We start from the raw sequence: 27,374 nt of genomic DNA on the forward strand, positions 1-27,374 counted from the left end.
TTTTGTTGTCATTTTTGTTAACGAGAATATCACAGTGAAGACTGACAGGAAAGAGAAGTAATCGTTGAATAAAGTTGTTATTTTTGTTTTGCGCACGAAACTTATTTGCGTAGCTTCATAAAATTAAGGTTGAACCAATGATGACACATGAACTTTTTAATTTTAATTTTTTAATGATGTCCTTACTGCCTTTCTCGGCCTTGAAAATGTTAGTTTTGAAAATGAACAAAGGTCTTAAAGGTTTGGAACGACTTGAGGGAGAGTAATTAATGACAGTGTTTTCATTTTTGGGTGAACTATTCCTGTAAACTCTTCAAAGTAATTGTTCAGTCACGTCCCACTGCATACCTGAAAAGAGCAAAATTCTTGCAGTTCACCATTTTTTTCACAATTTTGTCTTCATATGGAGAGCAGCGCAGATGAGTTTATTACGAGGTTATACTGGCCTCTGAATCTTATGCATTATTATTTTGGTGCAGCACAACAACTGAAAAAAAAAGAATGCAAATTTCAGAATACCACATCAAAATGAAAGCACATACTGTAATAGTGAGTGAACTGATGACAGATCGTTAACTTTCAGCTAACTTGTCAAATTGATCTCCATGTTATCTCTTTGCTATCTAGAAGAAACAACTAGGATATTAAAGATCTCTCATTACTGATTTTCCATTCTAATGGGACAGTTTCCAGCAATGGTGTCCAAATTGCCATGTGGAGGTCATCGTATGGAGAGTGTCTCTCTGACTGTCTCTGGTCTGTTGGTTGTAATTAGGTGTTTAGAGGACATACTGAACTCCAGACTGCATCAGTCTACTTCTGCATTCCTTCAGCTTTGATAGCACGCTTTCCCCACGTCTGCCCCTCATCATCCTATCACACGCCCCTCCCTCCGCCTGTCCTCCCTTCGGCACGCAGGAATCCTTCAGCTCTGGACAATGTTTCATTTCCCCTAAGCCTAGTCCGTGATAGCTTAATGGCCCCGCATTGAAGAAAACATGCAGGGAGAGAATGACAGGGGAATGAGTCAACATAGAAGTCATTTTCCATATTATTGTTCCCATTTAAAAGGGATCTGGTCTGTTTGGAGAACTGTCAGATGAAATTGCTAATATAACAGAGAATTTGGAGGCTTGTAGGAAGAAAGGCCTGTGACTTTAATTGTCATAGTGAAAGCCTATGCTGTTCACACAAGGCCACATGAGAATGGGGTTCGTCAAAAGATGGAAAAAAAAAAAAAACACTTCAATTTCAATTTGTATTTATTATTATACAAAGCTGGGCTTCATTGGTCAACCATTCATTTAAAAAATGTACACACAGGGCTAACAATGAACACAGAAATACAACACATCCTCAGCCAGGTAAACACCTCAATGGAAAATTTGGTCACTTTTGTTCACTCCATGCTTGATGTTTGTCAAAACGCAAGGCCTTTATTTGGACAGATTCATTATAACACTTTGTTGTGTGTGTTTTAAAAAAAAAATGTTTTCAGTCTTTTGCTTTGTTTTGTTTATTGCTTTGTTTAGATTGTTTTGTTTTTGTTTCATTTTTTTGCTTTGTTTGGTTTGTTTTGTTTTGAAAACCTTGTATTTTCTGGTTTTTATACCTTTTAAGAGGGAAAAATGGGGACTACAAACATAAATTAAAGCATGTTTCACCTCAACATAAAGCTGTTAAGCACGTAAACTGTTAACATAAAGTCCAACATCAACTTCCGCAAGGTCAATGGTATCCAACATCCACCAGTTATGTCAAACAAATAATATACTAATAAGCAAATACTATTCAATACGCCTAAAAAAAGAATCCTAAATTAATCTCTATTTGGATGGTAATTGTTTATCATGGGGACAAAAGATAATTTCAACATTAAGAGGGATAGTTGTGAATTTATCGCCAATCCAAACCCAAATTGTTTTTCCTACTACCACGAAATTACATAGTTTTCAACGCCAAGGTCATATGGTAATTTAATTGCTGTCTGAATCCACATCTCTAGAACTTCTAGATTTTTATTCCTGAAATGCTGGAAACCATTTATAAGAATAATATTAATGCATGCTACAGTATTACTAATATTACTGTTAAGAAGAAAAAAAACAAAAAACACGTAGACTTCTGAAATGGTCCATTATTATGGCAGCAACAAACACTAATTATTTTACTAGTTGACAAAGCAGCTGGGTCAAATGTGTAACTAAGGTAAATGAGGTTTACATTAACTCATTATAGCTAATTATCATATGTTTTAAAAGACATCCATCATGGATAGAATATAAATTAAAATGAACACATAAAAACATTATTTTGGAACAATAAAATAAAAATCATATGATCTTCACAGGCAACTAGTTTAAGAGAGAGCTCCCGTAACCTTTTAAGATGTCTCAGCTTTACTCTTTATCTGATGACCAGTAGTCAGTATAGACTGATTCGTTTATGAGATTTGCTAGCACACCTCCGAATACTGAGCTTGGATAGACTGACCCTGAACTGTGTCCATACAATTGGGCCTGTGGAGCGAGCTGGAGGAGGAGGGGCTAGAGGGTAATCACAGGTGTTGTGGATATTTTTTATTATGAAGCTGTGGCAGTGTAGATGTTGTAAAGGGTAATGGTTTTTGCTAGAACAGCTGGGGCAGCTTCAACTGTTAACCACATCTCAGTGCCTCTACTATCAAGGTTATCCATTTACTGCAATTCGTCCTATTGGGCAAACTACATAGCACCCTCCTCACATTTAGCATTTGTTTACACACAGTAGTTTACACATTAAAAGCTTACTGTGGCAAACAGTGATGTGATATGTAGAAAAACAGAAACAGGGACTTGCTAAATCCACAGGCTGTGTTTGAATACTGAGGAAAATCACCTGCTGATCTACTATTTCATTGGCTCCCATTCCAGTGCTCCAGTTCCAAACCCATACGCTGTACTGGATACGGACACCCAAGCCTCGCCCGACTGCTCGTGTTGTCTTACTTTCTCTGGTTTCGGTTTCAGTTTCAGCTACAGTCAGCTTTTTTCAAAGCCCTCCTCTGTCCAAACTGGAGTGTCACAATGCACTGGGCCACTGTGTCTGGAATGAGGTCATGTGCTTGTCTAAATGTGGAGTGGTACACTGATATTTACTGTTATGTAAGTGGGGTTCTGTAGTCAATCAATCAATGTGGATGTTACTTATCTGACATCCATCAGTTGTAACACTGAATTAACAAACTATAATTGATACATTATTAATCCAAATAAGCTGTGCAAAGATACTGATACTGATATGCACCATTATGTAAAACTAAACTGCATGCCCATGCAAAACTCACTACCATGATGCTACTGTAGTTGTACTGAGTGATTAATAGGCAGGTTACTAACTGGCCCAAATCAAAAGAGTCCTTTCCCAAGTAAAATATATATGACATTCCAGTTCCTGGATATGGATAAGGCCCCTCCTGTAAAGCTATTTTTAAACGTTTTATCTTCCATTAGGTATAAATATCAAGTACAACCACTTGAAAAATAATAACGCACCTCTCCTTGGAAAAAAAAAAGATGTAAAATAAAAAAAGATATAAAGCTTTAAATGTCAAAATGTATTACAAAAAGAAATGAAAAGAACAAAAAAAAAAAAAAAAAACATTTCCAATCTTAAAATACATTTCGGGTAAATGCAAAATGCATTTTTTAATACATTATTTTGGACAATATAAATATATTTATGCTAATACAGATTAAAATCTTTAAATATGACATTTTAGTATATTTTCCAAATGTATTTAAATATATATTTTTACCATTTTGGATAAAATAAACATTTAAAAAAATTTTTTTAAATCATCCAACCCTAAGTAATAACAATGGTGGCACTAATAACAGTTGTAAACAAACATGGTTAATTTTCTGTTTTTAATCATCTGTGAACATGTTTGCACTTCTTCAGAGTTACAAGAGCATGAATGTCTGGTAAAAACATTTCGGCCAACATTTCAGTCTGTTCTTTGCTTCACCTTCACAGCTAATGGAGGCCACAGCCGTGTCAGGACATGCAACAGACGGGCTGTCTGATACTGAACACTGGCCTAAAGGGAAGTCTAGAATGTGAAATCATTCTGTCACTTTCTGTCTTTCTCTGTATCCCATTGTCTTTGTTTTTCTCTATCCCCTCTTTCTTCCGCTCTAACAATCCCTCTCTGCTACAAAGCCTACATTTCTCCACTCCTTCCCTCCATCCCAGAGAGAGATAAGACAGTGTGAAGTCTTTAAGAGGCTCTGTTAAATATTTATCCTAGTGTGAAGAGAGAAGTGAGCAGAATGGCTTCTACATGTTCTTCTGTGGCTCTGCCTGTGTTCGCTCAGGTCCTCTGTCCTACAGTTTCTTTATCTTCTGTTTCAACACAATTCTATCCTCATGCTTGTACATCACTCATAAAAGAGAAAGATTTATGAGGAAACACCAGTAACAAGAAACGTTTCGACACTGATAAAAATATGGTGTAGGATCTATCTATCTATCTATCTATCTATCTATCTATCTATCTATCTATCTATCTATCTATCTCATATATTTATATAGGTACATTTTCAATGGATTAATGTATTAATATTATTTCAATCATATTAATGTCGCAACACTGAGCTACAACCATAATTTATCATGACTCACAAAGCTCTTGGATGTCTGACCACGACATAACACCACTAACAAACCCTCCTTCACACCAGAAGTACAAGAATTTGTCAGAATCACCTCATTTCTCTTCCTCACTTGCTTTGTATTTTCCCTCTGAAACATGAACAACATGCGCTCTGATTTAAACAAACACACACAGATGGGCCACTGTTGTTACAGTGTGTGTGTTAGCCCTGGGCCACATGAACCAGCAACGCTGTACACAGATGCCACCTTTCCTGTGATCCACATCCCATTAAAGGAAATCAGGCTGGTGCCCCAATCAACAGATCACCTTTTCAAAAGTGTCTTTGTTCCCTGAGCCACAACAGCTGGGAACAATTAACTGCCAGTACACAGCAGTAAGGGTTGCCAGTCAGTGTATTATAGTGCCTGGCCAAACAAGGGAGCCTCAACTTCCAAGCTGAATGAGTAAATCAGTCCACCAGACTTTTTTTATCTCAAAAAAAACATTCATTCATTAGTTGGCTCACCTGTGCAGCTAACCTTGCAATATGTTTAGCTTTAGACAACATTTAAATTACACTGCAGGTGAGATTCAAAGTTTCTGGAACTTTTCCAAAGTCCTTGAATTTGAAACCCAAAAGTCTTTATTGAAGTTTTCCCCTTGAAAAGCCTTATGGCTGACAGCAATAAAACACTGCAGTCTGACTTCAATCAATGGTGGACTGTCTTGAACCCCTTAAGTCCTTAAGAAAGGGAGGCAGGCTGAGAAATCAATTTGCAATTTACATGAGCGGCAGTGTGTTGAAAACAGGCTAAAAGCTAAATCTTAGAAGAGCGGGCGGTAATTAGAGGCCTCTCACTACAAACGCTGCTGGATTGGCCAATCAATGGTGCTCAGGAAAGTTCTGGCTATCTGCAAGACTGTTGCTCATATGCATGCGGTGGTCAATAAGCTGAAAGGTATCAACCAAGGAGAAATGACTAGTTGACAGTTGAGTGTGTGAAAACTTGTCTATAATGAGACTTCCGATGGAGAGAAATAGGGTGGAGGACAGAAAGACTTAAACTTTACTTCAAAAAAGTGAAAAAGCAGCATTCAAATTTTAAAATGGGACCCTGGAACACAAAACTAGTCATAAAGGTTGATTTTTTGAAACTGAGATACATCTGAAAGCTGAATAAATAAGCTTTCCATTGATGTATGGTTTGTTAGGATAGGACAATATTTGACTGATACACAACTATTTGAAAATTTGGAATCTGAGGGTGCAAAAAAATCTAAATATTGAGAAAAATCGCCTTTAAAGTTGTCCAAATGAACTTGTTCTTAGCAATGCATGTTACTAACCAAAATGTAAGTTTTGATATATTTACGGTAGGAAATTTACAAAATATCTTCATGGAACATGATCTTTACTTAATATCCTAATGATTTTTGGCATAAAAGAAAAATCAATAATTTTGACCCACAATGTATTGTTGGCTATTGCTACAAATATACCTGAGCTACTTGACTGGTTTTGTGGTCCAGGGTCACATGTCTCATTTAAAAGCAAAACCAAACTTTTAAATGTAAACAAAGTAAAAATATAAGAAAAGCAACGTGTAAAAATGCAAAATGTAGAATCAATTATCCAAAAAAAATATTACAAATTCTAAATGTCATTTGAAAATACAAAAATGACATTTAAAAAATAACATTTGAAAATTTGAAATTAGAATTCATTTTCTTTAAGTATTTCAGAATATTTATAATATTAATACATTTGAATATTTTAAATATTAAATACATTTCTTCAAGTAATTTAACTACATATTTAATTATAATATAAAAAAATACGTTTTGAAAGTTCTAAGTGTTAACAACACATATGCATGTACTGAGCTGAAGGGAGCTTCTCTGATTTTGCTTTCTTTTTCAGAACAGAAAGAAAGGCTGGCAGAAAAGGAGCAGATTTAAAGGGTTAAACGCTGGAAAAATAGCAGCGAGGGGACAAAAGGATCATTGTGAGATGCAGAAGTCTCCCCGGAAAGGAGAGAGAGGAAAGAAAGGCACCACTCGCCAGTCCCCTCTCTCCATTGTGAGTGGACGGAGTGCAGCCACGCATGACAGATGTCCTGCCCATTGTCCCCCATCAGCCTCCTCTCTGCCTCCTGGCCCTACTGGAATTCCAAGAGACGCGTTCTGCGTGCGTGAGAGTGTGCGCCTATGCATGAGCGTGTGAGTCAGAGTGTGTTGCCTTGAGTCCGTGTGGAGCCGAGTGTGAGTGTAAGGGGGGGTTTGGGGTTGTGTGAATAGGGGCTCCAAAGTCTGAAGTGCCAAAGTTAGCTAAACTACTCAATACAGCTCCCACGGTCCTGTCACTCAAATGCACAAACACACACGAGAACGTGCAGCGGCGCACTTTCACAGACTTAAACTGCACATGCAAATCAAAAGGCTTCATCACAGGCTCAGATGAAGATCTCTACTGCCAAAAGCTATTACACACTTCACTACAACAACTGTCACCTGAACAAGCAGTAATATTTAAACAGCAAGCGGCGGCGGTGTAAAGTGATATGTGGACAGGAAGCTCTGTGAAGTGCGGTGATGCACTACAATCTCTGTTAAGAGACCCACCATGTGGTAACTCTCCAAAAGCCGTCAGCTGTCAGTCAGCAGGCAACAGCACCGCTGGGCACAATAGCGATGCAGAGTTAATGAGTGAAGGGGAAGAAAACAGATATTCTCACATTTTAAAGAACACTCTACAAATGGTACTTTCCCTCCATTTTCACTCAGCATTTTTAACATTTATTTAAAGGTTTAGCTCACCCAAAAATGAAAATTGTGTCATAATTTACTCACCCTCATGTCGTTCCAAACCTGTATGAGTTTGTTTCTTATGTTGAAGATATTTTGAAGAATTTTGAAGAACCAAACAGTTGTTGGTCTCGACAGACTTTCATAGCATTTCAAACAGTTTCATCAACTGTTTGAATACCAGCATTCTTTAAAATATCTTCTTGAATGTTCAACATAAGAAAGAAACTCATACAGGTTTGGAACAACATGAATGCGAGTAAATAATGACAACATTTACATTTTTGGGTGAACTAAACCTTTAAAAAATTAAACTGATTGTGTCCTAATAATACAATGCACTAGCTGCATCACACAGCAAACAAATACAATAAAATAGTAAAAGCAGTGATTTTTAATATACTACCTTTCAAAAGTTTGGGGTCAGAAAACACAATGCTGTTCTTTTAAAATTTCAATTCATCAAAAAAAGCCACAAAAATATTAAGCAGCAGAATTGTTCTCAACATTGATAATAGTAAGAAATGTTTCTTTAGTGCCAAATCAGCATATTAGAGCATGTGATCATTACTGCTGAAAATTCAGCTTTGCCATCACAGGAATAAAGTGCATTTTAAAATACATTAAAATAGAAAGTAATTTTAAATTGTAATAGTATTTTATTCACACTATTACCATTTTTTCTGTATTTTTATTAGTCAAAAGCAGCCTTGGTGAGCATGCAATTTAAAGCTAAGAGTGTAATTTCTTGAAACCATAAACACTGTAGATTTGCAGTGTCATTTACTCCAGCATTCAAACAAGAACATTATGGAATCATTCAAATACAATGCTAACAAGGATTAAACACTCAGCAGTGGCTCTGGAAATAATGTGACCGCCCATTTGAGCATTCAAGCTCTTATCGCTGCCGTTTGTGTAGTGTGATACAGAGTATCATGTGCTCTATTCCAGCACTGGAGCTGTTCTCCGCACTGCTGCGGACCTCGAAGGAGACAAAGACTAATGGACGCAACAAAGACAGGTCACACATGCACACACACCCTCTAAGACAAGCTACGGGCTTTCTCAGAAGATCTTTACAACATGACTTATGATGGAGGTACATTAATACTAAAACTAGGACATCAGGATATTACAAAAACAACATATTTGGCCATCTCTTATAATCTCTCTTTTTCACTTGATTTAAAGTGTGGAGAATGTACAATACATGATGGATTATTGGAAAACTTCACCTCTACAGATTTCAGATCAATAGGTCAATGAGTGGGGGGCCACTGCCAGCCCACATGCATCTCTAATATTTGTTAAGGACCCTGGCTATTTGTTGGCTCTTGTAATGTTCTAATAAACATACTGTTGGGCTTGTTTTTAGTGAGACGAATACACTAAACAAATGCGGTGTGGTAAAGAAATTTTAAAAACAAAATTCTATAATAAGAAAATATGAAGTTCATCTACACAACTGTTAAAAATTTGGGGTTGTAAGTTTTTATCTGGATTTATTTATATATATGGCAAAGCTGAATTTTCAGCCTCATTACACCAGTCTTCAGTGTCACATGATCTTTCAGAAAGCATTCACGTATGCTGATGCTCAAGAAACATTTATTATTTTCAATGTTGAAAACAGTTTTGCAGCTTATAAAGTTTAAAAGAACAGTGTTTAATTGAGATAGAAATCTTTTGTAGCATTATAAATGCTACTAAATAAATAAAAAACTCTGATCCCCAAACATTTGAACTATAGTATATGCATGCATACTCAAACAAACAATTACCCACAAATCCAAACTGACACATACACATTTGATACAGTAAAACCATCGCAGGCTGCTGTCCCCATGTGCCCTGGCATGCGTTCACGCCTGTGCGTATGTGCTCGTGCATGTGTGTTTAAATGAATGCATGTAAACGTTTAGCCCCATGCGCAGCGCACTATACCTCCCAGCACGGGCTTAGGTGACCCCAGTCAAAATCAATCAGCCCAGCACAATGGGACGAGAAGCACAGGGGAAAAGCTTGGGTCAGTGACGTGTTTAATTCGCCAGTCCGATTGTCATTGTTCCAGCAGATCTGCCTTTTCTTTACAGGCCGTAAGCCGGGTACTCCTGCCCCTTTATCACCATGCTGCAATTATGAGTGCTCTTCAATGCATGAGACACCGAGATGAGTGGATTAACTACACAGGGGAAATAAATCTCATCTGCCATCCACAGCCTTGAAAATCAAATCACTGTGGGGTACATGTGTGGTAGGCAACTTTGATGCTGGTGGTAATTGGTATCACTTTTACTCAGAATGTCAACAAAGACATATATTTCCAGCAAGATGGGTTATAATTGAATTTTTTGTTCTACTTGTTCCACTAACTGACTTCAGAAATGAAAACCTATACATTTGTAGCATAGCCGCTTTCATATTGACCATACAACATTATACTGTATATTTAAACCATTTACTTCAATATGCACTTCAGAGCTACAATGCTAACATGCTAGTAGGAGGGCTACAGTATACTGTAAGTGTGAAGGCCTGTTATTCTGTTCCCTAGATAAGCTTTATCAGTGGTCCACAATGTTCTACAGCAATTGCCACACCTTTCCTCTCTCTACTATGCCATTAACCACAACAGGTTTTCCTGAACTGTCCGCCTGTGAGCAGTATAGCAGTTTCTTATAGCTAGCTGAAGCTATAGAAGATTGTTACCACCTTTCAAATAATCATTTACTGAAGAAACTCTTAAATACATAAAATGCTACTAAATACTAAAATCCAGGTTCTACACAGTACACAAAAAGCATGTTTACATGTACAATTACATTTACAAGCTACAGCAAGTTTTTGTGTAGTCAGACTAGTGTCTGTCAAAGTATAACTGAAATTTTATTGAATATTGGAAGGATTAAATATACAAGTGTAGTCTGATTAACATGTGCATATATATTAAAGAAACCTGTATAAAATAAAACTTTATACATGTTAACCAGCAGTTCTCAACTTTGACTTCAAGAGCCCCCATTCTGAAAGACAATATTTGAAGGCTTCCAAAAATATTTTTGATATTTGGTTGTAATGACAAAGCTGCTCGTTATCATTTAACTATTTTGAATTTAAATAAATAAGGAGTGTAATTATATTTATTATTATTTTAGTAAATAAAATCATTAAACTCTATCATTCCAGAAGTTTTAATAACAGAATGTTCTTCAACATTGTATTATTGCATTATAAACATTTCCATGACATTTTAAGAAATCCCTTTTAAAATGCTCTCATTTATCCATGTTTTCCAAGACCGTGAGAATACTAGTTCATAAATAAAACATATTTTGTTGTTGAGGGAACAAATTAAAATGAGAAATATGCTGTCAGCATACATCTCGATTTTTAGTGGGTTTAGTGTATTTTAAAGCTAGATTTAAATTGTGAAAATGTACTTACGGTGGAACAGGTCAGGGGTAGAAGAGCAAGCAGGAAGCCATCAAAACTGACAGGTAAGGTGGCAGCGATGTGCTTCAGTGTCCTTGATCGCACAGACCTTCACCTACGAGCATCACTGAACAAGACATCAGATTCGCTGTTATTGTGATTCTCATATAATACTAGTGGAAATAGCTAAGACACTTAAACTGTCCGATGTAGAACAGCAAGACAAGAGATTTACTTTTCTCTTACCCACTTAAGCACAAGACTGTGACTCTTAGTGTTTCATTGTTTCACTCTTGATTTCAGTCCCCTCCAACACTTCACCGGGTCAAGTGATGGGTCATGGGTTAACAGGATTTCAGCTCAGAAAGGTGTGCAGTGTCTTCTCTCACAACTAGAGGAAAAGACAAATCTGAAAGACATGACTCGATACCAAGAGAGACCTTGTATGATATTGCAAGTGAGTTTTGTTTAAAGAAGTAAAGGCCTTTTCATACTGAAGATGATAACTATAATGATACCACTATAACTACAACAGAAAATACTGTACATACTTCACCTTTAAACTGAATTTGAGCTGCTTTAGTGTGGGTGCTAATATAGTTAGCATTAAAGGTATCGTTCTTGATGTGAACAGGCTATAAGAGATCTTTCTACTCCAATTCACTTCATTTCTATCCCTAAGATGTGACCTTGGGATGCACCAGCTCTTCAGTGAGGGGCGGGGCTTCAGGAGTGTTAATTTGCGAGATCATTCGAACCGGAGACAATAGTTCAGCTGCTCATTGCATGTGGAACGTGGCCCCCACCCCAAACCAAACGAGTCGAGGCTTTTTCTTTTCCAAAGCATTGTCCGCATTTTATGATCTTGTTGCAAGTCATTTTCATCTATCTGACCTCCTCGGCGGACTCCTGGACCACCATGCCTCTTCGGTTTTCAATAAATCTTTTTGCCCGAGAGATCTTCGCCGTTTTATTTACACAATCCAAACCCGAAGGTTTTTTAACTGCTGAACCGGGGGTGAGAGCAAGAGGGGTGAAAGGTGAGAACGGAACTGGAGGAGATGACAGAAAAGGAAGGGTGTGAGTTTAGCGAGGAAAGGAGGAGGAGATGTGAAAAGCGAGCCTCCAAGTGCTGTTATGATAGGAGTCGTTCTCGCTAGGCCAGCACGCGTGTTGCTGTGCGTTCACTGGACCGCAGGCTTCGGCAAGAAAGGGCCCCATTCAGCAGGCTTCGCCCAGATGCTCGCCTCAGCTCCACACTCCTCCAGGCTATAGCAGAGAGCAAAGAGGGGCCACCACAGGAAAAAGAGATCGGAATCTGATATCCTATCATTAACAGGCCAAATAAATGGAGAAAAAAAGGCCCGGCTAAACTATTGACCTCAGTTACAGTGTTTATTGGCAGGAACATTAGCAACAAAGGTGTAATTAGCTCACAGCTCTGGCCATGAAACAGCATCTGGAGAGAAACCAATGAAACTACTCCAGGCTCTAAAACATGTTTACTTGAAAAGGAGCCATATCTTTCTTTCAGGGCTGCCGGAACACATGAAAGATTCAACAATAATGGTGTCTTTTGGGCCAAAAAGTAGCCCGTTTTAATTTTAATAATATTTTTATTTAGTAAACACAACTTGCTCTATAAATGTCTGTAATGTCTACAAATTCATTCTAAAAAGCATTAAAAATGCAAATCATACAAACAATGATATGTTCATCATGAAGTGCTTTTAAAAAAAAATCATGTTAAGGTGACACATGATATCATCATAATATTATCATAATGAAGAAAACAAACCTAAAAAAGAATAAAATAAAACAAATACAATTATTTAAAAATCACAAGTAGTTTGGAATAATATTTGTTATTATTGATTAGAATAATTATTACTTATAAAAAAACTGCTTTACTGCTTAATAATATTCAAACACATCTTGCCCGTCATGTAGTCCAACTAATAAAAACACAAAATAGGAAGTGACACTACACTGTATCATGTTCAACAAAACTCTTCAATATCAGATCAACATCAGATCAAGTTTAGGTTGTAATGTCATGTAGTGCAACCAAAAGCATAGTGATATTTATGATTACTATTAAAATATTATATTAATATTTGTTAAAAAATGAAATGCCTTGAGAATACATGTATTTTTTAAAATAATATAAAAAATGTATAATTTATATACATGTATGTGTGTGTGTATTATATATATATATATATATATATATATATATATATATATATATATATATATATATATATATATATATATATATATATATATACACACATACATACACATACATACACATACATACATACATACACACACACACACACACGAGCACTCACAAATATCCACAACATTATAAATTTAAACTTTACTTGACAAATTGTATAATCTTTATGAAAACCATATGAAACCTACATTAACACAATTGAATATCATGAATAGCAAGAACACGTGTAGATTTTAAAAAGAGTTTCTTTTTTTTTTTTGTCGTGGACACTCTTCATTGACCCAGATATGGAAAGCAGCTAAAAAAAATTATTACAAATAGCCACCAACCATATAACAACCATGCTACCAGACAACATGAGCTTCAACATTCAGGAAGAATATTCCCTTTCTGACATATTCAGATCAGCATACTCGAAGAAAGGTGACATTGCTGTTTTATGATATCACAGGAATGAATGCATAAATCTGTATCCAGTAGTTCACCTCTGACTTCTACAGAGTGACCGCTACATAGTGACCCCCACACAACAAACCATTCTCTCCCTATGCATTTTAAGGGCTGGGCTATGAGAATATATCAAATAGAAATAGTAATTTAGGCATCCAGTCCCTGGGGGACGGGCCAGGACGAGAGAGCATGGAGCGGAGTGGGACCTGTCCACACTGCCCTGAATAATACATGCAGTCTGCTTATTACAAATCTAGCAAGGACATCCAGGCGCCGCGCGCTAATATTGCTATAGCTCTCTCACACACACACACACACAATACACATGAACGCAAATACAAGCACAAGCAAATACAAACACAAGTGCTATGTAGTAATGCATACAAATGCATGCACACCTGGACTGCAAAACATTTTTTTTGTTGTATAATGGAGAAACACAATGAAAAGAAAATACAGAAACAAATTCATTACTAATTAATACCTCATCCAGTAATGACTTTGACTGGGGCACAAGACAATGGAGGAAATGCACTCAATATTTCATGAGGTGAAGTAAACATCCATGACAATTTGGCATACACATTTCCAGCTGTACGTTTACAGTAATAACAGACTCATGAATTTGAATCAGTCATTAAGTACTGTGCCTTGGCGAGTAGCATCTGCCTGCAAAACCGGAGGCTGCATTTTCAGGAACGCAGTCCTAGGACCACATTTCTAGGACCCTAGATTTTTAGTGTCAACGCCACCTACCGAATTAGAGGACCAGCGAAGATGGATGACAATCAGAGTGCGAGTATCAAATGTGAATCCATTTTTATTTGTTTAACATTAAAAACAATTGTGATGCATTTCAGTCTATGGGTCAGACAGTTAAATGGAATTGCAGAGATAGTGTAGAAGAGAAACTATGCCATCTTCAGATATTTTAATGAACTGCAACCATAAACACGACAACTCTCTCATGGCAAATACAAGGTTGAAAACCTATATTATAAAACCTCGGTTATACAAAATAACCGACTGTACACTATTAAAAAAAAAGGAAAAAAAGAAAGAAATACAATTACAAAAAAAAAACATTTAAAAGTGCGAAAAATGTATTACCTTAGTAAGATTATTAGCAAAATAACGCCCCCTTGTGGGAGCCATAGGTAGGCCTACGCATTACCAGAGATACCAAAAAAGATATAGGCTAGGCCTAAATATTTGTCCATTGTAATGTTTTTACGTGAAAGTAAACATTCGTGTTATAACATTCCCACCATCATATTATATTCATTATATATAGACATGTGTCCGAGAGTCGTCTTTCTCACAGTTTCTTTCAGATAGAGTTGGTGTGGTAGACTTATTTGATTTATAAAAGATTTGAATGACAAGAGGGTACGCAGCCCATAATCAATATGTTTGGCTGGGAAAATCAATTGGAACGATTCGGTATTTTGAATCCCACTTTAATAGGCAACTTCTATGAATAGTTCGAGCCGATTGGCAGTTTTTTATTCAGCATCTTATTTATCCGCTGAACGAGTCAGTCATGTAGGCTATGATATTCCCTGACTTTTAAATTCACCCTCTATAATAATACTACTACTAGCCTACTAAAAATAATAATAGGCCAATAATAATGCTAAATTTAATAATATCGTTGATTAAAGTACTACATTTTATTGTTTTAACTGTAGGTTTCGGTTTGGCCAGAAAATGTGGTTACCATCATTGTACGATGAAATCAAGGTGATCTGCAGCACCTGGAGAGGGCTATCCATTCGTGTTCCCATTCATCTTAAAGGATTAGTTCACTTTTAAAAAAACTTTTGCTGATAATTTACTCACCCGATATCAATGTCTTTCTTTCTTCAGTCGAAAAGAAATTAAGGTTTTTTATGAAAACATTTATCCATAAAATGGACTTTATTGGGACCCAAACGGTTCAAGGTCCAAATGACAGTTTATGTGCAGCTTCAAAGGGCTTTAAACGATACCAGACGATGAATAAGGGTCTTATCTAGCGAAACGATCGGTAATTTAAAAAATAAATAAAAAAGTGTAAGTTTTATAAGCACAAATGCTCGCCTTGCTCTGTTCTGTGATGCGCGTTCATGACGTCACGTAATACGCAATTACGTGGAAAAGGTCAGGTTGACTTAAGTAAGCCAGAATCCCCAAATCTGAGCCTTATATAGTCCAGACCCCATGCAGAATCTTATATTTGATATTATTGCATTTACTATAATCGCCATTATTAATTTTGTGAAATATTTTGGTAATACAAATTATGCCAATAAAGTACATTAAACTGAATGGAAAATCAGCCTTAAAATTCACAGTTCATGTAACTGTGCAATTAAAAACGTATTGCATTGAAAATGTTTTATTTTTTATGAACAAATCAACCAAAATAGAGTGAGTGTATAAATTATACAGTCTATAAGAAAAATATATAATCGAATTATACTTGCGTGCAGTTTAATGCAGTTGACTGATTTGCTTTATTTTGAAATGATAATGTTGACAGCAAGCAGTGTTGGCCCAGATCCAGTGTACATCTGGCACACATGGATTTCACTCGGGCCTGATGTGGGCTGGATCTGGGCCAACACTATATTGCTGTTTTGACTTGCTATTTCAAAGATTAAATTTAAACAATACTACACTTAATTAAAATTTCTGTGATCATTTTATCATATTTTATTTATCTTGTTTTTCATGGGTCTCATAATATGCTGTCAGGTCACTGCCTGATCTGGCCCACATGATCACTGGACTGATCTGGGCCATGCTCCTCCCACCAACAATCGGCCCTCATATTGTTTGCCGTGATCCACACCGTGCCATCATTGCCACACATGGCCCAGCTCTGGCTGAATGGGTACTTGCCATTGCCGACAGGAGGCCAGCAGTGCCAGCTTGAGGCCACATTTGGACCGAGTCCGTTTGCTATGTGGGAGCTTTATTAAATGTGCATATGTTTTAGCAATCTTTTAGAAGTAATACAATAAAATCCAACAAACAGTAGACTTATATATGCACAAACATAACCTTATACATAGTCACAGTGTAAATTAATTCAAACATTCAAAAAGACCAAGATTTAGCATTCTTCCAGGAAGATAGAAATAGACTAAATACTATGAGGTTCCATTTGTGCCAAAAATGTCGACTGCTTTGTACTATACATTTGTCTTTGTCTACAGTCATTGCCTACTTGATCAGGTAAATCAGTATATGTTGGCGTGTATATTGTCTGTTGAAGTTGTCTTAATCTGTCGTCCTGCCTGCTTTTTCTGTTGTTTTTACTGTCGTCCTCATCGTCGTTTTGTTCTGTCGTCCTAACTGTGGTCTTGTTCTGTCGTCCTGTTCTGTCATCCTAATTGTCATCTTATTCTGTCGTCCTTAATGTTGTCTTGTTTTGTCATCATAACCTTCAACAGCGCGGTGAAGTTAGTTTCAAATTTCATATTCGACTAGGCTGCTTTAGGGGCCGTTTGCAAATTTACCTCACAGTACAAAAGGAAGCCCAACAATTCATTCAAATTAATGTTTACAGGATTATAGTAAATGCCAAGTGGGCAAACTGACTAAATATATTTTGCCAATATCTCGCCTTAGACAATACTTCCAACATCTCCCTTGCTATCTTTACTGTACACAAATATTTTAATGAAAAAAAATTAGGCTACTGTATTTTTTTTTCTTCATGTTACAAAGGTTGTAGAAGATACAGGTGTATTTACAGGTGAAATTTTGCCAATATCTGCTTTACTGGACGTACAGTGCACAAATATGTTTAGAAAAAAACGAATGTAATTCACCAAAAAGGCTTTTTCATGTTCCAAAGGTTGTATGTACCTAGTTGCAAAAATTAATACAGGTGAGTGTTTACCAATATCTCCCTTACTGTATGTACAGTGCACAAATATTTTATGAAAACATTACAGTAATTTACCAATAGGTTTTCTCATGTTGCAAATGTTGTAGTACATTTGCAGTTACAAGACTGACTTATGTTAAATTTTGTTCATACCTCCTTTACTGTATGTACACTGCACAAATATGTTCAGAAAAAAAATACTGTAAATCACCAAAGTTTTGTTACAAAGATTGTAATATATTGCTAGTGACCAGACTGACTTACTACAGGTGAGATTTTGAAATACCTCTTTTACTGTACATACAGTACACAAATATTCTTAGAAAAACTACTGTAATTTACCAGAAGGGTTTACAGTGTACAAATGCACAGTGCACAAATATTTTTAGAAAAAGGTTGTAGTGTTTTCTTATTTACAAGACTGACTTACTACAGGTGAGAGAGTGTCAATATCTCCCTTACTGTGTATACAGTACACATAGTGTTAGAAAAAAAAAAACTACAGTTATTCACCAAGAGGGTTTTATCATGTTTTAAAGGTTGTACTCCAGTCATTTTTATGAAAAGTTGTGTACTGTACATGACGGGAGGTATTGGCAGAATCTCACATGTCGTAAGTCAGTCTTGTATCTAGGAACATACTACAACCTTTGGAACATAAAAAAACCTATTGGTAAATATCTGTATTTTTTTCATAAAATATTTGTGCACTGTACATACAGTAAGGGAGATATTGGTAAACTCTCACCTGTAGTTTTGTAACTAGGTACATACAACAACCTTTGGAACATGAAAAAGCCTTTTTGGTGAATTACAGTAGTTTTTTTTTTTTAAACCTATTTCTGCACTGTATACGTCCAATAAAGCAGGTATTGGCAATTTCACCTGTAGTAAGTCAGTCTTGTAAATAAGAAAACATTAAAACCTTTATCTAAAAAATATTTGTGCACTGTGCATTTATACACTGTAAGCCCTTTTGGTAAATTACAGTAGTTTTTTTCTAAAAAAATATGTGTACTTTACATACAGTAAAGGAGGTATGAGCAAAATCTCACCTGTAGTAAATCAGTCTTGTAACTGCAAATGTACTACAATCTTTGCAACATGAAAAAAAAAAAACCCCTGTGTGTTCAGTTAGTTTTATGAAAATAAGTTGTACTGTATGACGGTGTTAGGGAAGCAGACTTCACAAAGGATTAGTTCAACGTGGTGGAGTTTATTGACAGCGGAGTAACAGCAGAAGATGAGATGGTATGCATTACGTGCAGATAGCTGTTTGTTGGAGAGATGAGTCGATATCAGGACAGATTTATCTTGGCAGGAACTCGTGGACGCTGGGAGAACCACACACACCTCACTGTGAGACTTCGATGGGCTGACAGGAGATCGCTGGAAGAATCTGGATCCAGGAGACAGAGGGACACGACACTGGAGAGAACATAGGAGTTAAGTAGACAAACAGGTAAGTCACTAGTAAGCCACTGGCTTAGGAGTCCACTTTGTAAGAACAAGACCAGACATTGAGTGCAGTGAGGTGTGTGGCTTTATAGTGCTGGGTGATGAGGCTCAAATGATGTGCAGCTGTGTTCCATTAGAATTCAGGTGATGGTGTGCGTTGTGATTGGATGGTCTGGGAGCCTGGCCGATCTGTGACAGACGGGAGGTATTGCCAAAATCTCACATGTCAGTCTTGTATCTAGGAACATACTACAACCTTTGGAACATGAAAAAAAAAAAAAACCTATTGGTAAATTACTGTAATTTTTTTACTGTAATGTGCACTGTATATACAGTAAGGGAGATATTGGCAAACTCTCACCAGTAGTAAGCTTTGTAACTAGGTACATACAACCTTTGGAACATGAAAAAGCCTTTTTGGTGAATTACATTAGTTTTTTTCTAAACATATTTGTGCACTGTATGTCCAGTAAAGCAGGTGTTGGCAAAATTTCACCTGTAATAAGTCAGTCTTCTACAACCTTTGTAACATCAAGGAAAAAAAATACATTAGCCTAATTTTTTCATGAAAATATTTGTGTACTGTACAGACAGTAAGGGAGATGTAGAAAGTATTTTCTAAGGTGAGATATTGGCAAAATATATTTAGTCAGTTTGCCCACTCGGCATTTAGTATTGTCCTGTAAACATTTATTTGAATTAATTATTGAACTACGTTTTGTACTGTGAGGTGAATTTGCAGATGGTCCCTATAGCAGCCTAGTCGAATATGAAATTTGAAACTAACTTCACCGCGCTGATGAAGGTTATGATGACAGAATAAGATGACAGTAAAGACTACAGAACATGACGACAGAACAGGATGACAGTAAGGATGACAGTAAAAACAACAGAGAAAAAGCAGGCAGAACGACAGATTAAGACGACGTCAACAGACAACATGCCAACATATACTGATTTACCTGATCAAATAGGCAATGACTGTAGACAAAGACAAATGTATAGTACAAAGCAGTCGACTCATTTTTGGCACAAATGGAACCTCATAAAATACGACTTCAGAGGAAGAAATGAATATGATTCAATCTTGCAGCCTGTAGTGTGTGATTGATTTATGTAATTATTTGGACATTTTAAGAACACACTGACTGTGACGTAAATTCAGCACTATATTCAAAATATTCATTATGCCCTATAGCACTATATTCATTCAAAATGCCTACAATACCCACAACACCCAGCAGCACCTTCGCGTTGTTTCTCCATTATGTTTGTAGTTCCAGTGCAGTTTTGATTCTGCTCAGGTGGAGTTCGAGAACCGCCGTGGCTTCTGCGATTGGTGGAAATCAGGGTGAATTGACAGTGATATAACCCCCCTTCATTGATTAACTGGACTCTCTTTTATATGGAGTCTGAAAGCACCAGACCAGAAATCAAAGCAGCTGGTTTGTAGTTTACCAGACTGCTCCTGACGGAATAACAGATCGTCCAGGGAAAAAATAACACATTTTATCTGTTTTAAATAAACACCTAGGATGGCTGAACATGCAGGACCGAGCTTCAGAAACCAGACTAAATGAAGAGGTTTTATTTACTATTATATTTATGCATATAAGATCATGAAAAAATCAAGTCGAGCCCGAAAACTTCCAAGACCTGCAAACTAAAATGCACTTTTGTAATTTGGCCAGTGAAACACCGAAAGCAAATTGTTCGCTGCGCCTTCGATCAGGCAGGAGACATATTGACTGCATGCATGTTGTTCCTCCTCAGACACCGTTGGTGCAGGCAGTGGGCCAAACTGGGAGTGGGCTGCTGACTCAGCCACCGGTGGTGCATTCATTTATCTGCACTGCAGTGCTCCGCCGCACCCTCTCCTCTACCTCGCCTTGCCTTGGGATATCTTGCGTCGTAAGGTTTGGCGTTGCGAGTACAAGGAGGGAAACAACAGAACTAGCCAGGTGACTTGCAGAAAGGCGAGCAGGAACGCAATCCTGCTCAGCTGTGAAATGGAGGAGAAGCGAGGGAAAGGTAGAAACATTTATGTTCGGATATGAGCGGTTTACAGCGCCCACGCTTCTTCTCTTTTTCTTTGGTTTATTTTCGTCCCTTTCTGCCTTCTTCCTTTAAAGACAACAGAACCCAAAAATTAATATTTTGACCGACTTTCTCCCAAGGAACAAAAACTGTTTGTTGTCAAGAACATTCTGGTGGTTATGTTTCAATATAAATGAAAACGAAAGAGGACTGGTGCTGTCAAACTCTAAAATGATATAAAGCAGAGTAAAAGAGATCCATCTGGCTCGTGCACTATACCCGAATCTTCTGAAGCCATACAAGACATTTTGTGACACAGGTCGAAAATTGAGTTACTATTTACTGAAAAATCTTGATATTTACCATAGCTCTACTTGGCCGGTTTATTCATAAGGGAAGTTGCAAAAATGACCGTTTTGTAAATGATTTTTTAATGAATCTTTTTTGACCCATGGCTTTACTAGTTGTTCGTGATTTACTGGGTAATAATTAAATATATGATTTAAAAAATATTTTGTACTCACACTTTCAAACATTTTGGAATATTGACTATAAGAATGCCTAAAGAGTTTGACAATTGTATTAATTTACATAACTTTTCCAGGCCTAGAAATTACACTTTTAAACATTGGCTTTGTCATTTTTTCACATCAAGTTGAGGAGCTAATTTAGTAAGAACTGGGTAAAAATGATTTTGTTGTCACTGGTTGAAACCCATCTCAAGATCAACTCATTGACAGTAAGACTAAAATGTCACTGTTTCTCACTCAGAGCTTATTGTGCATTTCAGATGGTTATAATATATAATGCACAAGTCACATGGACCACATTTATGTTTGTTTTATTGCAGTATTCAAATTGTCTCCTTTCAGGTTACACAGAAGAAAGCAACATGAGGGCAAGTAAATGATAACTGTATTTTCATTATTGGCTGAACTAATCCTTTAAGCAAGGCTATACTGGTAAAAGTGCAAATCAATTTAACCAAAAGCTAGTGGTCAGGATGCAACCCCCTGAGGTTAGGAGGTGAGGCAAGTCAGATGAGTGTCATTGATACTTAAGCTCACAGCTAATAGCTTTCTATTGATCTCTCTGCTAAACCATGACTTACTAGATGAACAGAGGAGCATTTCTTGCCACAATCCGCCGTGACGCTCGTTTAGATGATTGTTATTAGTGCAGATCCCATCTCACCCTGAGAATCATTTGAAAGCTTATCAAACTGTCAATGACAAGACCAAAAAACTTACTTTCTTCTGCTGAACTAAAAAGTGTTTTCTCAGTGTTTTTTGTCCATGTATTAGATGTCAATGTGGTCCAACATTGTTTTTGTACCCTGTTGATTAAATTGGATGGGCAAAAATTGTGTTCCACAGAAGAAAGAAATACATACAGGATTGGAATAGTTTGAACATGGATAAGTAAATATTGACTTTTTTTCCTTTTTGGGTAAACTATCAATTTAAGAACAGAGAATTAAATAAAATGTGTTATTAGTTTTACAGGGGGTCAGTTATGAGTGTAGCAGATTAAAGATTAATTTCTTGATGTCAGGTGTTCTCTAAATGTGTCTGTGGCTTCTCATTCACGGTCAACAAAATCAGTGACGACTCTGTGCAACTGGAAGGCTGCTTTATTGTTAATAAAAAGTTTCGTGCTCAAATGAAGACAATCTTTTATATGTTCTTACTAAGAGTTCCAGTGGTTGTGCCATACACACCATTATATGTCCTCCTACAACACTGTGTCAAACAAAACAACAGTTTGAAAAGCACTTTTGTCTTTTCAGCAAAATGGAAAGCATTTTAGTCATGCTAAAAATGGAAGTCCAGTAACTGAATATCAATACAAAAGTGAGTTTCAAAGATGGAAAAAACACAAAAGTCTGAAGGCAAGCTATCCATTTTTTTTTTTTTCTTTTTTTTACAAGCCAAGTGGATGATACACAAAGTACAGAAAACAGAACATCAGAAGATTTTGTAACATTGAATCTGGAAGAAGTGGGCTTGTTTTCTTGGTTGGTTTCAGTGTTCCTCTGGCAGTACACCAGGCGCCTTGTTCAGACTATGGTCCCTGATTTGTGCTCCATTTTGAATTCTCATGTCTTTCCCCCACCATCATCTAAATGTTAAATATGGCACCATCCTCCAAAATTGCAGTGAAATGCAATTCAGAAAATGTAGGAACATGGAGAAAATGCAGAAAAAGGCACACGACAATTAGTGAAGTAGCACTAGAAACAGACCACTGAACGCAGACAACCCGGATACGAAATGCATACAAAACTGTTGTTCAGGCCTGCGAGTACCGGCACTGAAGTGTTCGGGGAGGCCTTTAGAGTAAAATACATGGAACTGTTCTGTGACTGTTTTAGACTTTCAGGCTCGGGTGGGTGACCACACAATGTCCATAGGCAGGACAGCGCATATATGTGCATTCACATGTAAATGTCTGTGTGTAAATGTGTCAATAAAACCTCAAGGTTACAGAGGTGCGCTGGTTGCATAACCCTCTCATCATACAGTATCAGATTTAAATATCCAAGCAGCACTGATAACAATCGTGCGTGTTTTCAACATTTTTTGGGACATCCACTGGACATATAAATGAAATATTACAATGCTCATTTGTATATATCCTTTCATACATATATATATATATATATATATAATATTCTTGATACATTATATCATTAAATTCCCTTTAATAAAAGTGAAATGTGTTAGAAAACAAAAAACACTTTTTTTTTAAATGTGACAAGGGCATCAGCTGGAAGCCATTCTATATCATTGTTATAATTTATTATTAGATTAATAGCAGTAATTCTTTAAAATTCTTTATTTACAAAACCCACAACAAAGCATGCCATTTAAAAGAAAATAATACATTACAATGCTTATAGTTTTCCTCAAAAAGTTCATTCTTTTCAGCAATTGTGCCATGTACATCATAGCCCCCTCCTGTACATTGAATGATACATTAACTTGTCATACAGTCAGTGAGAGTGATTTTTTTCATTTCACAACTGAACTAAAATGGGAGTTAGGGGGGAAAACTACACGGTAGTCTAAGTGTTTCACCAGGCTTCATTTGGTTTAAGTCCACAGCACCCTCACTGATTTACAGATCTCAGGCAGTAAGCAGACCTACAGGTCTGAGAAGTAGAGGAAGTGGGTTTGTAAACTGGTGTGCTCTCCTGCACTCTGGCTCTCTGGTGGCGTACGTCTACTCACCCAGCAGTTGGAGATGTCCTATGATTTCATAATCCTCTACCTGTGTATTAACATTGTATTACGTTATATGTGGTCCACCGTAACACCTCACACTGGGCATTCATCCTTACCAAATAGGAGAGGTAATGAAACATTTCTCAAAATACAGTAAACGAAAGAATTACTGTTGCAAATCCAAACAATTTCTATTGTACCCAGAGCAAGAAGGGATGGCAGTTTGCTCAAGAGGTAGCAATGAGCCAATTTGTAGTATGACCACCACTGGCTAAAATAAACTGCATGCTATCAGACAACACAAGTACCCATTACTTCATTCTAAAATTGCCACCTTCCTTGTTTTCCTGCTGTGTAAGGACAGTTTACACGTATAATCCAAGCTATACCAAATATACATCAGTCACTTTTTTCATTCAACAGGGAGAAAGCTATTACATGTCTACAGGATGCATTCAAAATGGCTACTCGAGTGCTTTCTTCAACATCTTTAAGACAAAACAAGATGCTAACACAACTGACAACCTCTTTAAATGGTAAACATGAGGATGTGCTGACACAAAGACAAGTACCTCCAGGAAAATCGAAGAGATGGCCTCCCACCGAGACCTGGCAAAGCATTGTAAGGGTTTAAATGGCAAGGTGGCTGTACCTTTTGAAGATCTATTGAAGGCCCTACCGGAGCCTCAGCTGCACATTGAGGGGCAGTTGAATCATATTGCTGGTGCAAAAAAGCAAATCAAGGTTTATGAACCAAAGATTTGATTCTCCAAATTGTCATCCCAAATTCTCCTCAAGTCCAGGGCAGTGAAACACCTCTATGGGTGAGCGAATGTGCAGTTGCCACATTGTATATCCAAATGAAGGACGAAGGAGCTTTGATCGACCACCTTAAAATACGCACATGACGCATGGTGTGAGAATCGGTTAATCAGGAAGCAAGCTTTACAAGGGGTAAGTATAAGTATACTTGTCATAGCCAGTAGTTAAATATGTTGCTATTGACCAATCATTTCCCTGCTATATCTATTTAATTTGATAACTAGTGGACAGTATCGAATGTATGGTCAAGCCACTGATGTGGTTTGAGTAGTAGTGTCAAGTGGACTATGATTATACATGCATGATTCCTGATCAAAACATGCCACCATGCAAGTCATTTCTATGCATTGAACGAGCACAATTAATTATTTATTTACCAGGAACTCGGTCTGAGTAAGTCCCTTTCAGCCCAAGTCAAAACCCTGATAAATCCCCCAACCCAATACCGATGTGAAAGCCCATGTATAAAATGTATTTTTTCTGTAAGTATAACAAAGAGATGATGATGAGATGAATGACATGGGCTGAGCTTTTTTCCCTACTTTTTGTGGGTCAAATAAGGTGAGATATTCATCACAACAACTGAAAACCCTTGCATAATGTTTCTGTTTTGTTTTTTGTTCTTTTTTTTTTTTTTTACCGCAGACACTCCACATGATTGAGTTAACGTCGTTATTACTGGTTGTCCTATGGTTAAAATACAACGTCCCAGAATCCTCCTGGGATGAGCGGGAGGTTTCCGTGGGATTTCGGCAGTGTAGTGTTTGAAAGGGATGGCCATAGCAGAGTAATGCTGAACTCCACACATGGTGGTGCAAAGGAATCCACCTATGAGCTTGCTTCGTACTGCTTTGTCCTTTGGCAGATGGTCCCTATCAAAGATGTGTGCCATAGGTCATTATTTTGTTTCTCCTTGCAAGTGCCTTTCGGCAGCAGTTGGAACAGTAAAATCTTGGTCACTGAGCACAAATGTTAAGACAGTAAGCTCATAGGTTGGTTTGGTCATCATTAAATTTGTAAAAACCAAGCTGCTTTCCTGGTGCATTTGTTGTCTGTAAACAACCTTGTTTCCCAAAGATTTCTGTGTTTTTTGTTGCAAATGATTTTCTATACATTTGTTGGAATAGATAGTTTCAGTCTTGACTCAACAGTTCAGTCTCCATCATTCCTAACACTTGGATTCCTTGACCTCTTTTTGGTTTTTGCCCTTGCTGTCACTCTCCTCCAAGTTCTCCTTCTCAGGTTTGGTCACACTGTCGTAGGACGGCAGCGAGGCAGTAGAAGGCGTGCTCTCCTTCTTGTCCTGATTGGTTCCGCCATTCTCCATCCTGCTGCTGCTGATGAAGCGCTTGCAGATGAAGCCTCTCCGAATAAGATAAGCACGGTAAGAACGCTGGATGACCGCGGCAGACATGTGCTCCTGCTTTCGGCGCAGAGTGGTGGTGATGGGCTCAAAAGACACTTTGGAAGGATTGGCAGCAATAAATCGTTCCTCCATCTGTTGCCGCATCATGTCCAGGTCGCCGCTATCACCCAACACGCGTTTGGTGAAGGCAAACAGGATATCTAGGCAGTGAATACGGTCGCCACTCACCATGGGCAGGTCCATGGCGATAAGCTCGATAGTGTTGGGCTTGGGAACGCGCAGCGGGTGCTCCAGAGTGTCAGCGAAGTCACCCAGCTTGGCGAAGGTGATAAACTGGGAAGCAGTGGGATCAAACTTTTCCCAGATTTCGTAGAAGGACTCAAAGTCATCCTCGCAAAGTGGATCAGCGCTTTCTTCCGTGGCGACGCTGAAGTTCTCCAGAATGATGGCGATGTACATGTTAACCACGATAAGGAACGAGACAATGATGTACATGACGAAGAAGAAGATGCCCACTGAAGGGTTTCCGCAGTCACCTTTCACTGTGGTACCTGGATTCTCCTTATTCGGGTCACAATCCGGTGGGTAGTTGAGAATGGGAGCAAGAAGGCCATCCCACCCCGCTGAGGTGGTTATCATGAACAGGCAGATCATGCTATTCCCAAATGTTTCAAAATTATACAAGTCATCTATGCCAGACTCCCGCTTTACGTAGGCAAAGTTTGACATGCCAAAGATAGAAAAGATGAACATAACCAAGAATAGCAGAAGGCCGATATTGAACAGGGCCGGCAGTGACATCATCAGGGCAAACAGTAAAGTCCGAATGCCCTTTGCTCCTTTGATCAGACGCAAGATACGTCCGATTCGAGCCAGACGGATAACCCTGAACAATGTTGGTGACACAAAGTACTTCTCGATCAGGTCAGCCAGGAACATACCTGTGGTTTGGGGGATAAAAAGCAAGGAGAACAAGAGGACAAATGAGCCAAACATATGCCACTGTATTT

The 27,374-nt window shown here is 37.6% G+C and overlaps 1 protein-coding gene and 1 long non-coding RNA gene across 9 annotated transcripts in view; one reads left to right on the forward strand and one right to left on the reverse strand.

Annotated features, from left to right (window-relative positions):
• LOC306859311 overlaps positions 1-6,274 on the forward strand; it is a 49,270-nt gene extending 42,996 nt beyond the window's left edge. Inside the window, exon 4 of the long non-coding RNA XR_013783295.1 lies at positions 4,018-6,274. This is a non-coding gene — a long non-coding RNA (uncharacterized lncRNA). The remainder of the gene's footprint in view (positions 1-4,017) is intronic.
• Positions 6,275-25,452: 19,178 nt separating this feature from the next.
• The window catches only part of LOC306859117 (sodium channel protein type 8 subunit alpha-like), a gene marked incomplete at its 5' end in the record, with an annotated part of 49,896 nt that continues 47,974 nt past the window's right edge, over positions 25,453-27,374 (reverse strand). For all 8 annotated transcript variants that reach the window (XM_079399974.1, XM_079399972.1, XM_079399969.1 and 5 more), the window contains one exon: positions 25,453-27,305. In XM_079399974.1, the coding sequence (XP_079256100.1) occupies positions 26,167-27,305 (1,139 nt within the window). In that variant the 3' untranslated portion in view covers positions 25,453-26,166. The remainder of the gene's footprint in view (positions 27,306-27,374) is intronic.

Source organism: Barbus barbus (assembly GCF_936440315.1).
Source record: "Barbus barbus genome assembly, chromosome: 40".
Classification (NCBI taxonomy): Eukaryota; Metazoa; Chordata; class Actinopteri; order Cypriniformes; family Cyprinidae; genus Barbus; species Barbus barbus.